The sequence below is a fragment of the Hyla sarda genome, chromosome 4 (genome assembly GCF_029499605.1).
Source record: "Hyla sarda isolate aHylSar1 chromosome 4, aHylSar1.hap1, whole genome shotgun sequence".
Lineage (NCBI taxonomy): Eukaryota > Metazoa > Chordata > Amphibia > Anura > Hylidae > Hyla > Hyla sarda.
The window spans coordinates 28,463,326-28,478,928 of NC_079192.1; the positions used below are offsets into that span (position 1 = coordinate 28,463,326).

At 42.1% G+C, this 15,603-nt stretch overlaps 1 protein-coding gene across 12 annotated transcripts in view; it reads left to right on the forward strand.

Annotated features, from left to right (window-relative positions):
• The window catches only part of LOC130367665 (complement C3-like), a 229,346-nt gene that overhangs the window by 168,349 nt on the left and 45,394 nt on the right, over window positions 1–15,603 (forward strand). For all 12 annotated transcript variants that reach the window (XM_056570233.1, XM_056570231.1, XM_056570230.1 and 9 more), the window contains exons 27-31: window positions 4,934–5,032; window positions 6,210–6,360; window positions 8,371–8,534; window positions 8,812–8,970; window positions 14,385–14,444. In XM_056570233.1, the coding sequence (XP_056426208.1) occupies window positions 4,934–5,032; window positions 6,210–6,360; window positions 8,371–8,534; window positions 8,812–8,970; window positions 14,385–14,444 (633 nt within the window). The remainder of the gene's footprint in view (window positions 1–4,933; window positions 5,033–6,209; window positions 6,361–8,370; window positions 8,535–8,811; window positions 8,971–14,384; window positions 14,445–15,603) is intronic.

The window sequence follows — 15,603 nt, forward strand, 5'->3', positions numbered from 1 at the left end:
AGAAGAACATAGCTGCTTTTCCAGAAACAGTGCCACTCTTGTCCCCAGTTTGTGGGTGGTCTTGCCTCTGAATAGAGCCAAGTTGTAATAGCCCATACAGCCTGAGGACAGATGTGGCACTGTTTTTGGAAGAAAGCAGCTATGTTCTTCTAATCATAGATAATCCCTTTAACCCCTTAAGGACGCAGGACGTAAATGTACGTCCTGGTGCGGTGGTACTTAACGCACCAGGACGTACATTTACGTCCTGTGCATAACCGCGGGCATCGGAGCGATGCCCGTGTCATGCGCGGCTGATCCCGGCTGCTGATCGCAGCCAGGGACCCGCCGGCAATGGCCGACGCCCGCGATCTCGCGCGCGTCCGCCATTAACCCCTCAGGTGTCGGGATCAATACAGATCCCGGCATCTGCGGTAGTACGCAATTTCAATGAATGATCGGATCGCCTGCAGCGCTGCTGCGGGGATCTGATCATTCAGAACGCCGCACGGAGGTCCCCTCACCTTCCTCCTTCCGGCTCCCGGCGTCTCCTGCTCTGGTCTGAGATCCAGCAGACCAGAACAGAAGATGACCGATAACACTGATCTGTTCTATGTCCTATACATAGAACAGATCAGTATTAGCAATCATGGTATTGCTATGAATAGTCCCCTATGGGGACTATTCAAGTGTAAAAAAAAATGTAAAAAAATGTAAAAGTAAAAGTAAAAAAAAAGTCCCCTCCCCCAATAAAAAAGTAAAACGTCCGTTTTTTCCTATTTTACACCCAAAAAGCGTAAAAAATAAATTTAATAGACATATTTGGTATCGCCGCGTGCGTAAATGTCTGAACTATTAAAATAAAATGTTAATGATCCCGTACGGTGAACGTAAAAAAAAAAAAGTCCAAAATTGCTACTTTTTTAATACATTTTATTAAAAAAAATTATAAAAAATGTAATAAAAGTTTTTTATATGCAAATGTGGTATCAAAAAAAAGTACAGATCATGATGCAAAAAATGAGCCCTCATACCGCAGCTCATACGGAAAAATAAAAAAGTTATAGGTCATCAAAATAAAGGGATTATAAACGTACTAATTTGGTTAAAAAGTTTGTGATTTTTTTTAAGCGCAACAATAATAGAAAAGTATGTAATAATGGGTATCATTTTAATCGTATTGACCCTCAGAATAAATAACACACATCATTTTTATCGTAAATTGTACGGCGTGAAAACGAAACCTTCCAAAATTAGCAAAATTGCGTTTTTCTTTTTAATTTCCCCACAAAAATAGTGTTTTTTGGTTGCGCCATACATTGTATGATATAATGAGTGATGTCATTACAAAGGACAACTGGTCGCGCAAAAAACAAGCCCTCATACTAGTCTGGCGATGAAAATATAAAAGAGTTATGATTTTTAGAAGGCGAGGAGGAAAAAACGAAAACGTAAAAATTAAATTGTCCTTAAGGCCAAAATGGGCTGAGTCCTTAAGGGGTTAAAGGTGTTTTTCATTGAAGGACCCTTATAGCATTTCCCCTCCATAAATCATAAAAGTTTGATTCTTATGAATAGCAAAGAAAAGCCAAGCCCATTCTAGACATTTTAGCAATACCTGCAGGTTGCTAGTATTGTTAACAGCTAAAAATGGCTTCTGTACTCAATTGCCTTAAGACTTAATAGTAGAACAGAATAGAAAGACCCCCTTGTAGTCACACAAGAAAATACATCCTCATGATGGGAAATGTTCTGAATTGGCCAGTTGGCTCTCGAGACCCTCTTCGTTGATTAAAGTAATTACTTGGAATTACGCCTTTCTAGTGGCCTTTTCTTCCTTTAATCCCTATCCACATGTTGTTAAATGGGAACTAGAACTTCAATGCCATTATGCAGATCACCAATGGCACCAAGCCTTTTCAGAAATACACAAACACACTAGATGTGCCAGCCATATTGAAACCTCTAAGAAACTCTTCTTTCATTGGTACCTCACACCATCTAGGTTAGCCTATTTCTCCGATTCCTCTGACAAATGTTGGCGTTGTACTAATTTTGGTTCATTTCTCCATATTTGGTGGGAAGGCCCTAAGATACTATCCTTTTTGAGACGATGTGAGGTTTCCCTATATGGCATTATTAAATTTGGACTTACATGTATACTCCTATTTCCATTGAACCATTATAATACATTCCCTAATTGCAACTAGACATATTGCTAGGAATTGGAAAACAAATAGGATACCAGTGGTCAGGGAAGTTAAAAAAGAGATTAACTCCAACTGCTGGCATGAGTACAAGGCCTCTTGTTCCCTAAACACAGAAAGAAGATTCTTAGCTTAATGGGATATCTGGCTCCAAAGCCCCTATAATACAGTCCAATTATAGGTAGTTGATATTGGAATATCTAGAGATCGCTTCATAACACTAGATGTTAATAGAAATTAATCTCGTTCGCCCACCCACTCGCTCTAAGACAGGAATTTTACTATTTTATGTAAAATCAAATCGACTTATTTAGTGCTTTGTTTAGGTTTATTGTTTTGTTTTTTTTTCTTTACACTTGAGTTAGCTTTATCTTTTCTGACATCAAATGTATGTGATGCATGTATAGATCGTCTACTATTGTGAATGTTGACGATTAATCACCCTTATACTTGAACATGTATAGTTAGTTATGCATCATATTTGGATCTAATGGATGTTTGTTTGGATATTTTTATATTCAATAATGGGAAATTATGGGAAATAATGGGAAATTATTCACCAGGATGGTTGCATCAGAATGGGAGTCGTAGAACCTGCTGTATAATTGGGCAGTCACTTACAGAGCTGTAGCTTTCAAGAGCAAGAACTGTTGTAAATGACAAAAGTAGTAGCACACACAAACAGATTCATGTGGGGCAACCTAGTGGGGTGTATGCTGAGACCTGTAGTGCTACACAAATATGTCACTGGTGGTTGTATCACTGGTGGTCCATGTGGTGTTTCGATTCCATGTACCTCTCCCAGATGCGCAACATTTTTTGTTAATGGAGGATTCATCGGCGCACATCCCAGTATACTGTATGCTGGTGCTGGAAGTTGGGTTACTCTTGATGTTTGTGAAAGCAGATAACCAGATACAGGAAAGCGAGGAGACAGGGCAACACAATTTTACTTGTAGTACCCTTAGATGGTACTTAGCAATAAACAGTTTTATTAAACAAGTCCCAGGCTGTAGCGCAGTAAGGGTTACTAGTGCATGCAGAGGTACCTAAGATTATAGCCTAAATTGTTTCTTGACTCTAGAAATGGGATTTTGACTTGAGAGGACTCCAATATTGTACTGAACCGGGGTCTTCTCAGGAGTGTAGCTCAGGTAACTTAGCCCTGCTGAGACATGATCCTGCTGGCACATCCCGGTGGATTATTAGTCTGCTCAGCCAGACTAGGACCTTGAGGCAAGCGATGTTTGGTTTCTCCTGAATGCTTCCTTGACTTTGTAATGGATGCTCTGTCAGCATGGAAAAGGCTAGCTGGACAAACAGCTTTGTCTCTCTCTCTCTTCCTTTCTCTCTCTCTCTCTCTCTCTCTCTCTCTCTCTCTTCCTTTCTCTCTCTCTCACTCTCTCTCTCTCTCCACCTCCCTCTATCTCTCTCTCTCCCTCCCTATCTCACTACATCTCACTCCTTCTCTCTCTCTCCCTCTTTCTCTCTCTCTCTCTCTCTCTCTCTCTCACTCCCTCTTTCTCCCTCTCGAACCCCCTTTCTCTCTCTCTCTCTCTCTCTCACTCCCTCTTTCTTTCTCTCTCTCTCTTTCTTTCTCTCTCTCTCTTTCTTTCTCTCTCTTTCCCTCTTTCTTTCTCTCTCTCTCCCTCTTTCTCTCTCTCTCTCTCTCTATCCTCTATCTCTCTCCCTCTTTCTTTCTTTCTTTCTCTCTCTATCTCTCTCCCTCTTTCTTTCTCTATCTCTCTCCCTCTTTCTCTCTCTCTCTCTCTCTCTCTCTCTCTCTCTATCTCTCTCCCTTCCTCTCTCTTTCTCTCTCCCTCCCTCCCTCTCTCTCTCTCTATCTCTCTCCCTCCCTCTCTCTCTCTCTATCTCTATCTCACTCCTTCTCTCTCTCCCTCTCTATCTCACTCCTTCTCTCTCTCTCTCTCTCTCTCTCTTTCTTTCTCTCTATCTCTCTCTTTCTCTCTCTCTCCCTCTCTTCCTTTCTCTCTTTCTTTCTCTCTCTCTTGGGTTTAAACTCAACAATTCTCCTACTTCCCCTCAGAACAGGTGACAAGGTTTTTATAACCTTAGTAAGGCAAAAGTAACAAGAATTACCAGATACCACCAAAATCCGGCATGGATCAATTCCTCCAACAAAAACCTAACTCTGTTACCAACATCTATGAAAATCAAAAAACAGGAGATAATGATATCGAGAGTAACATACACTTGCAGTCTGTGAGGCATAGGCTGAAAGTTTGAGGTTCTTAAAGTGAACCCGTTATGTTAAAAATGCATTTATATCTGCAGGCAATGAGGTTATAGAACAGGAGGAGCTGAGCAGATTGATACAGTTTTGTAGTAAAAAAAAAATTCCAAAATATCATGCATTTTTTTATGCCAGTCTCTGCTCATTCTGTGCTAAATAGTCAAGTGAGTGACAGCTCTCTGTAGGCACACTGATGCACAGCTGTCAATCACTGATTCACCCACTTGACTACTTAAACCACAATGAGCAGAACCTGACTGTCCTCGATGGCACATGACAGATGGGCAGAAATGACATGAGCCACCTGGCATAGAAAGTACCTTGGTGCCAACCAGTGTAGTTGGCTGTTGTTGTATCTTTTATGCCTCCCAAGTGGCTCATACCAGGACTCCTTGGTTGTCGTGCTGTTGCAGCAGCAAAACCTTCAGGAAACAATAAAGAATTGTCTAGAATGTTGACTACTATAAAGTAATCTTTTTTTTTCTTTTTTTAGGGTGGTCTTGGTGGTTCGACAGACCCTGATGTTGCGATGACAGCTTTTGTTATTATTAGTCTACTGGAGAGTCAGCAATACTGTTCCAAGTACTTAAACGTAAGTGACTGGTGCAAAGGACAGATACATACTCCATCTTGGCCTAGTTTGGATCAGCTGGGCTTCTCTCCTAGCACTTTCTGAATTCCTGACCCGGTTTGAGTGCTAGTTAGATTACTGGAGATTTGCCATTAATCTTGGGACTTCTGCCATTTGCCCTAATTCGAGGTGGGAAGAAATCTTTGCCTTTACTTCCCATTACTATGTTACTATTGTCACTATATTACTGCTGTATTTTCCTATGCTACAAATATGCTTAAAGGATAGCCCCCACCATCCTATTTTTTTTCTGTCCCTGCCTATTGCCCATCTATCCCTAACCCCCTCCCTGCTTTTATTTTTTATTTTTACTATATTAAAAATGCCTTTTGTCTGCCACGTCACTGATGCCTGCTGGAGGGGACTTCCGCTCTTAGTTCATCTACACAGGGTGCCTCCAGCCTCCAGCTGTTTCACCACTACAACTCCCAGCTTGCCCTGACATCTATTGGCTGTCAGGGCATGCTGGGAGTTGTAGTATTGAAACAGCTGGAGGCACCCTGTGTAGATAAACTATTAGTTAGTTACAAGCGGCGCTAGCCCGTCCCCCCCCCCCCCCCCCCGCGCTACGGCGCTAGCCCGTTCTTTCCTCCCCCCCCCCCCCCGCCCCGTATTCCCCTTTCCCTCATTACACTTGCAGTTACTGCAGAGTCCGGCAACGGGCGTGCAGGGACAGCGGCGGCGACGAGGCAGCGGCGACGATGTGCGGGAGGAGTGGCCTCCCAGCCAGTGGCCGGGGAGCCAATGCGCTCGCTCCCGCCTGTCTGATTGACAGGCAGGGAGCGAGAGCAGCCTAACTGAAAAAGGACTGATTGCCACTCCAAAATCAGTCCTTTTTCAGGCGTGACGTCACGCCAGGCTGCAGCCGGCCACTAGGAGGGTGACCCCTAGTGGCCGTTTTTTAAATGTAAATTAAACCTTTTTAATGAAAGAAAAAATTATATTATATTATATATTATATATATTATATTAGAGATATGTTGTAGAACATAAGTACTACAACATATGAAAAAATAAAGTTGGTGACAGTGCCCATTTAATGAACCTTTTCAGTGATAAAGAAATCTGAGTGCCATTGCTTTTTGTACTGGTTATTTTCCAAAATAAATTCTAAATGATTCCCCCTCTTGCCTTCTAGAATCTACAGTTCAGTATTAATAGAGCCGTAAACTTCATAGCTGATAGGTATCAACACCTGAAGATACCATATTCTGTGGCGATAACATCATATGCGCTAACTCTGGCTGGCAGACTGAACGACCCATCCAAGCTATTATCTGTAGCAAAAGGTAATGTCTATTAGGTGGTTATAGGTTTCCTGCAGGCAGAGAAGTCGGACTACTAAATTCAGTTTGTGACCATTTCCTCCATACAATCTATAAAGTCAGCTAAGGCATCTGTTTTTGACACTTACAGACCTTATAAGATAAACAAAGAGCCAATAGGTCCTCTATACTTTACTCTATACACAACATGTTACAGTTCACAGGTCATTTTTAAGAATTAATATCCAGTATTGCTAGTGGTAGGAGATGCTTTACAGGTTAGATGTAATATCCTAGTGGTCTAGGTTGGTGAAGGGATTTATGGACATCTCTATTGTAAAGGAATGACTATAATCTACCGTATTTTTCGCCGTATAAGACGCACTTTTTCTTCCCCAAAACTGGGGGGAAAAAGTCGGTGCGTCTTATACGGCGAATTCACCCCTATCGCGGCGGTCCCTGCGGCCATCAACGGCCGGGACCCGCGGCTAATACAGGACATCACCGATCGCGGCGACTAACCCTTCAGACGCGGCGATCAAAGCTGACTGCCGCGTCTGAAGGGAAAGTGACACTAACCCGGCTGTTCAGTCGGGCTGTTCGGGACCGCCGCGATTTCACCGCGGCGGTCCCGAACAGCCCGACTGAATAGCCAGGTTAGTGCTTACAGGACACCGGGAGGGACCTTACCTGCCTCCTCGGTGTCTTCTCAGTTCAGGGATCCCCTGTATGGCCGGCGCTCTCCTTCCTCATCATCACGTCGTCGCGTCCGTGCGTCGGCGTGCGTAACGACTTGATGGCGGCGACGGAGAGCGAGGATACCCGGCCGGCAGCAGAGACGTTCCGGAGTGACGGGGACACGGCGACAGCGATGGAGCAACATCCAGGGCAGCGGTGTCGGGTCCGGAGCGGCGGGGACACGTGAGTATTACCTCCTATGCAGTGGTCTTCAATCTGCGGACCTCCAGATGTTGCAAAACTACAACTCCCAGCATGCCCGGACAGCCAATTGGGTGCGTCTTATACGCCGGTGCGTCCTATAGGACGAAAAATACGGTATGTATATTTCTTCCATTTGTTCAAACTATTCCCAAATAATATCCACTGCCAATACTTAAAGGGGTACTCCGGTGGAAAACTTTTTTTTTTTTTTTAAATCAACCGGTGCCAGAAAGTTAAACAGATTTGTAAATTACTTCTATAAAAAAAAAATCTTAATCCTCACCCCTCCTCTTGGGTCCTATGTCGGTTCTGTGTTTGTTTATGTGGTTTGATTTTGGTTCCTTTTCTTTCTCTCCTCCCGTTTTTGTGTTCATAGCCATTCGGGCTGACCACTATTTGAAAGTTGATAACTTAACTTTAACCTGTTCATGTATTGTTGCACTATTAATGGGGTTTTAGACCCTTTTTGCACCCTAATATTGACGGTTTGAAATTGTACCCCTAGGGGCCATTGGCCTGCGGGGTTCTTCCTGTCGCTTAATCTTTTTGCAACACCCTGACTACTGTTGGGTCTTGACCCTAAGTAACATCATTTGCTTGTTCCTTTCTTTGTTTTGATTTCTGTATATGAAAATTCTTTAATAAAAATTACAGTTGAAAAAAAATAATAATAATCTTAATCCTTCCAGTACTTATTAGCGGCTGTATACTACAGAGGAAATGCTTTTCTTTTTGGATTTCTCTTCTGTCATGACCACAGTGCTCTCTGCTGTCCTCTGCTGTCCATTTTAGGAACTCTCCAGAGCAGGAGAGAATCCCCATAGCAAACATATGCTGCTCTGGACAGTTCCTAAAATGGACAGCAGAGGTCAGCAGAGAGCATTGTGGTGGTGACAGAAGAGAAAACCAAAAAGAAAAGCATTTCCTCTGTAGTATACAGCCCCTAAAATGTACTGGAAGGATTAAGATTTTTTAATAGAAGTAATTTACAAATCTGTTACATTTTCTGGTACCAGATGATTTAAAAAAAAAAAAAAAAAAGTTCTCCACCGGAATACCCCTTCAATACCATTTTCACTCTCTCGTGTCCAGATAAATCTTACTGGGATTCAGACGGATCCAATATAGTCTCTATAGAGGCCACATCATATGCTCTCCTTACTCTTCTGAAAATGGATGCAAAGGACGCCATTGATCCAGTGGTTCGCTGGCTTACCGAGCAACGATTCTATGGTGAAACATACGTATCAACACAAGTGAGTCATGGAGGCCTAACAAAGACCATTTTCCTTAGTTCTAAACTGCTACAAAAACACCAGCATAACGTCTAGTGGCCTCCTGGTACACTATTATGTTAATATTATCCTGCGGTGTTCTACATCAGCAATGTTTTTTGTTTTTTTTTGCCTACTGTTCTACATAACTTTAGATATCTAGATGTTCTTCATTACATGTATGATGTCGCAACACAAAATGCCTCTCATCCATATAAACATGATCATTTTGTTCTCTACTGTGGCTGACCCTTTTCAGGCTACAATAATGCTATTTCAAGCACTGGCCCAATATCAATTGGCCAAAGCTGATCAGGAGGAGCTGAATATGGATGTTACTTTCCAATTGCCTGGAAGACGAGAAAATACTAAATATCGTATCAATGTTGACAATGTTAATCGGGCTCGATCTGAAGAGGTGAGAATATTTCCTGTGACTACATCATCTTTATTATATCCTGGTGACCATATTAACAGTGTTTTCTGTCTTCACTCTGGGTCTCATGCTTAGTAATATGTCGTCCATGGTTTCTATGATTCCTTACACCTATGTTGTTGGTTGTCTTCTTCTCCTTTTCCATTGAGTTCTAACTAAAGTACTATAATTACTTCCATTCCCAAACCACAGGCATCAATGTGGGGTCAGGCTCCCTTTTGGGGCTAGACTTTTCTCCATTCTTCAGAGAAGACATTATTTTGAGTGTGTTTGTGGAATTTGTGCTTATTTGGGAGGTGAGACACTAACAAGAACCTCATACTATTATCCCTCCTCTTCCACATTTTACAGTAGATCAGAACAGTAACTTCAGGCACAGGTGGGAATATGATGGCGCTGACCAGGAAGGAGTTACGAGGAGCCAATGTAAAATCCAACTCGTTTATTTAGGACTAAGATGCAACGCGTTTTGCTGCACATGCGCAGCTTCCTCAGGCATGACTAGTAAGGGAAACAAGATCTTTATATGGGGATAAATTAACCCATTATAGACTAACAGTGGACAATTTAAAAATCCATCCAATATAAAAACTAGCTACAGACATATTAGAATGCTCTATACAATTCTACAGATAATTCAGTCTCTATTATATTATGAAATCCATAGCAACAAATATATTATATAAATAAATATATTTAAAGAGAATATGTGGTGTAGGGTGAGGGTAATGTGTGAAATAACCTTTTCGTGATGCCAGGTCGTGGTTGACCTATACCCCACCCGAGGTAGACCAGCTTCTCCTGTGCCAGGCACGGGGCAAATAATTACTCTGACACAAGGTTACGGATAATTGGTTTTACTAAGGTTGGAAAGATGGTGCAATCCATTACAGCTCAGATTAGCATGAAGGAGATGCAGGGTGAGCTTAGAGAAGCTTATCAGCTTGCTGGGACTTAGAGTTGATTGTGCTGTGTATAACTGGCTTGACTTGTATGCAACCCACGCTAGACTTTAGTTGCTTAGACTTGACTTGACTAACTTGACTTGAACTTAAGTGCTTACTGCCAGGCTTTGACTTTCACCCAGGCGCAGGGGTTAACTGGTAGTAGATGCGTGGTTGCTGGACTAGGCCTCCTTCAGAATCACCTCACAGACTCCTCAGACTTCTCTCAACTGTACCTCAGCAAGATCACTGAAGAACTCAACTCTGAACTCTGGTTACACGATATATGGAGCAGGTTTTGAGCATTCCCATTTGGCAGATAAGACACATGGTTCACCTCTGCATACTCCCCTAACAACAAGGTTCATGACAACAGGTTTAAGGTTTAAATGACAAGTACATTGAAAATACCAATAACTTAACCATTGCATAACAGTTTATAATACAGAGTCCTGAGGAATGTGGGCCCAAGACGGACATTGAAGCAGCTTCTGGCACAGAGGATGGGCAGGAGTACAAAGGAAAACCTTATTCTGTACTGAGTCACCACAAATATAAACAATAGTTTATATACACTCCCATAACCAGAGTAAAAGATGTATACATACACAGAAATATATGGAAAAAAAAATATATATATACATGTATTCATTAATAACAGAAGCCAAAAAAGCAAATTACCGGAAAAATAAATATTAAATAGAAAAATTAGATACATCAGATATGTCATAAATAATGAAAAGGCCGGTAAGGGCAGACGGGGAAATAAGTGAAAATGGGAATAAGGGGGGGGGGGGGTTAAAAAGAGAGAAAAAAAAAGAAAAAAAAAGGCAGCGAAAAGCAAAAAAAAAAAAAAAAAAGGATAAAGAAAATATCACCATATATAAAAAAATATTGATGATAAATAATAAAGCATAAGTAAGTGAATTATTTTTAATTTTCATCTATTATTTATCATTTAATATTCATCATAATTTTTTATATAATGTATGATCATTTATTTTCCTTTTTTGCTTTTTGCTGCCTTTTTTTTCTTTCCCCCTAAATAATCTAATTTAACCCCAAACTACCCTTATTTGCGAGGGTCGGGGTTTTTGTTTAAAGTCCAATGCAAATCTATGAGAAATTTATGTTCCAGCATAACTTCCATATGGCTGGAGATATTTCGATAATGCTTACACTTACTTATAGTCACATGTTACTTATATGTAAAATTAAAATATATAATAGTTAAATTAACCCCTAACCTACCCCCATATATGAAGAATTGGGTTTTTGTTTCAAGTCCCATACAAGTACCGTATTTATCGGGGTATACCACGCACCGGCCTATAACACGCACCCTCATTTTACCAAGGATATTTGGTTTAAATAATTTTTATTGGATTTTTTTTTTGAGAAATTTACAACAAAGGAAAGATTGGCCAAAGAAAACAATGTGGCCAAGGAACAATACATAACAAATATAACACAGTTATATAAATATTACTAAAGCAATCACTCAGCTGTATGTAGAAATATTAATTCGCAGAATCATGTCTTTGGATGTTGCGGATATCTACCAAGGATATTTGGGTAAAAAAAGTTTTTTACCCATATATCCTTGTTAAAATGAGGGTGCGTGTGTGTGCATGTGTATATCCCGATACACTGTTTCTGACCCCGCAGAACCCCCCAGGAAAGGCCCGCTTCTCTCCCCCTGCCTTTCCTGGGGTCTAGAGCCCTGCTGCCGCCGCTTCTCTCCCCCTGGCTATCGGTGCCGGCGCCGCTGCCCCATTGCCTCCCCCCATCCCCGGTTTTACAATTACATTTTCCCGGGGTCGGGTCCGCGCTGCTTCTGGCTCCATTGCCGGTCTCCTGCGTCGTTGCTATGCACTGCAAGGCGTAATGATGAGTGACGTATTCAACGCGACGTCACTCATCATTGCGCCTCGCAGCGCATAGCAACAACGCAGGAGACTGGCACCGGAGCCAGAAGCAGGTCGGACCCAACCCCGGCAAAAGGTAATTATAAAACCGGGGATGGTGGGAGGCAATGGGGCAGCGGCGCCGGCAATGGGGCACTGGCGCCAATAGCCAGGGTGAAAGAAGCGGCGGCAGCAGTGCTCTAGACCCCAGGAAAGGCAGGAGGAGAGAAGCGGGCAGCGACGGCCTCTCTCCCCCTGCCTTTCCTGGCGGCTTCTGCGGGGTCAGAAAAACTGGGGATGGGGGGAGGCAATGGGGCAGCGGCGCCGGCAGTCTCTGGACCCCAGCATAGGCAGGGGCAGCGAAGCTGGCAGCTACGGCAGGTCTCTGGACCTGCAAAAGCAGCTGCAGTTAATTGATTTAAAGCGCCCGCTTTAAATCATTGAACTGCAGCGGCTTATCGCCGTATAAAACGCAGATAGACTTTAGGCTAAAAATTTTTGCCTAAAAAATGCGTGTTATACGCCGATAAATACGGTATATGGGACTTCTGGTGCCTTACTCCACAACTCCGCTCTGCATCTCCTGGTGAGTGCTACAGACCGGCTGGCAAGCCTCACCCTCCCCACATTACATGCACCATCTTGAAAAGACACACCCAACCTTTAAGCCACACCCCTTTTAATTTCAGCATACAATATCTTTACCTCAACTAAGCCCCACCAGAGGATGGGATATGAGGAGGGATATGGGGAGGGGATATGGGATCGGGATATGAGGAGGAGATATGGGGTCAGAATTTAAAGATGGGATAGGAGGACTAAAGTTTCCTCCTTTGTTGCTTTTCGTCCCCCACAAGGAAAAAAAACAGGCAGCGCCGGGTACACAGCTAGTTAATACATGTAAATATATTATTTTATTCTCATATATTTCTGTGTATGTATACATCTTCTACTCTGATTATGGGGGTGTATATATATTATTGTTTATATTCTCTATATATATTAACTTATATTATATATTTGTTGCTATGGATTTCGTAATATAATAGAGATAATAGAGATAATAGAGAATTATCTGTAGAATTGTATAGAGCATTCTAATATGTCTGTAGCTAGTTTTTATATTTCATGGATTTTTAAATTGTTCACTGTTAGTCTGTAATGGGTTAATTCATCAATATATAAAGATCATTGTTTCCCTTACTTGTCATGCCTGAGGAAGCTGCGCATGTGCAGCAAAACGCGTTGCATCTTGGTCCTAAATGAACTAGTTGGATTTTACCTTGGCTTCTTGCAACCCCATCCTGGTCAGCGCCATCATATTCCCACCTGTGCCTGAAGTTACTGTTCTGATCTACTGTGATTCCTGGGAAGATTGCAGACAGGACTTATGTCTCCTACACTCATTCCATTGTTGTGTATGGGTTGACACAACCAACTGTAATAAGCGACGTTCCCTGTCTCCATATCCACGTACCGTTGATTCTTCACCATTGGAGCGCCTTTTCCCTTTTCTCTATTATACATTTTACAGTAGGCACTATGCATTGTAGTAGCATTGTATAGTTAGCATTCTCAGGGCACTCATCAAATCCAGAATACATTTTCACTGCTCCAGTAAGTCCAGTGACGATGTGCTTTACACCCCTCCATCTGACACCTGCATGGTGATCTAAGGCCTCTGTGTAGCTTCTGGGCCATGGAAAACCCATTTCATGGGAAATGACACACCATTCTTGTGCTGATGGCACTTCCACAGGCATCTATACTGCTACGCAACAAAGGGTAGGTGATTTATACATGACACACATTTAATGCAAATTGTTGTTGTCTACCACTTGGTAGAGGAATGATTGTTACCCCTAGAGTCTCCTGGACAGTAATAGCATTCACAGGCTGTAGAAACAGATTTAATGCAAATGTTCAACAGTTCTATGTTTACAGTTCTATAGCGAGTCAGTAAGAATCCATACGACCACAAATGAGGAGATTACACGGCTGAACACTTGATTTTAGGCCCCTGGGTGTCACTGAAACATCTGAACTCAATAATAGAAGAGGGGTCCATATACTTTTTGCCATAAGTAAACTGTGTCTTCCTAAACAATGTTCATGTTATGGCTTTGCAGGCAGAATATTTCTGGTAGTGTGCACTTGTGTGTATTTGTCAAGCATGAGATCTGATACATTAACCAGGTTGCCTCATTGAAGCTGATAAAGAGGTCTATATAGTATTTCATGGATGCCATAAGTCCACCAGGATAAGAGTTGCTCTTAGAGAGTAGCTCTCCCTACTGGCCATAGAGATAAACCTGAATGTGGGATCTCCCTCTATGATACCTACATGCCCCATGACCACATTGTAAACATGAGCCATGACACCACTGTGAACGGATCCGTGAATGAATAGAGGCATGGCGCCAATATGAACAGAAGCTTAGGATAGTCTTGCATGGATGTATGTTATGTTATTGGAACATGTAAAATTATAAATGTCTTAAAATTATAAGCAGCCAGGGAATCTTACTATATGGTTTATTTACAGACAAATATAAACAAAGATTTTGTGGTAAAGGCAAGGGGACGTGGAAAAGCTACATTAACGGTAAGACTATACATAAACTTAGGGTATAACTTGCTGTTCATCATTCGGGGCCACCCCAAATAACTCTGCCCTTTTGGTCTGTGATCGGTCTACAGTCTTCCATTAGGAAACTTTCGGAGGCCATATAATAGACCTGACATGGCCCTTTGGTGGCATTTTCGTGCACGATTGGCTGTAAGGGTCACATGATACGTAGATTTTTAGCAAATCTACAGTAACATTTACCAAACCCAAATTATTAGAAATTTTAACTCAGAATTCCATTAGAAAATTCCGGTGCAACAGAATCTCATTGCTGGCAATAGGATTCCGCTGCACAGTGCACATTACGGAATGTCAGCGGACGGATGTTCCACCAGCAAAAAAATGGTCTCGCTCATTCTTTAGGCGGAATATATGCCGCAGACATTGCAGTCTATGAGGACTGCATTGTCCATGTGGTCTTAGCGCCTAGTGATTCAGTCAGCACTGGCAGCACTTGGAATCTTCCGTAGTGTGAACCTAGCTTTGCTGTTGATTCCCTCAACTCTTATCATGGGTTGTCACTTTGGGTATTTTATAATTCCTTAGCTGTTCAAATAGAAAACCCATGAAATTGGAAGAAATTGTATAGTCGCCAACATACCGTAATCCTGGGACATTTAAGTCACACTCATGGAAAGCCCTGGACTGCCCCCAAGAATTCTCCTAAAATGTCCATAAATGCTCAAACCAAGCTGTTTCTATGGATTATTGACAACTATGAAAGTGGAATTGGTAGAGGTCTTTCCTCAGGATACCTAAAAAATTCCTTTTAGTTCCTTATAGTTGTTAGACATCTAAAGAAACATCATGTCTACTGCTACTGGATGGATAGTTGTATCACCCCCTCAAAAAGAACAACAAATGTACACAGCTGTATTAGGGTGCATGCACACCACGTTTTCACTCTACAGGTGTCGGATCCGGCTGGGGGAGGGGAAAACGTGCGCTCCCGTACCCCAGTCGGAATGATGCCCTAATCCATTGACTTTAATGAGCCCATCGGAGTCACCGTTTTACTCCGGTCGGGTCATTTTTGACCCGTATCCGGTTTTCTGGTTTTACGTTTTGAGGTTCGGTCAGAAAACCGGATACAGGTCAAAAATGAGCCGCCCGGAGTAAAACAATGAACCGCTCA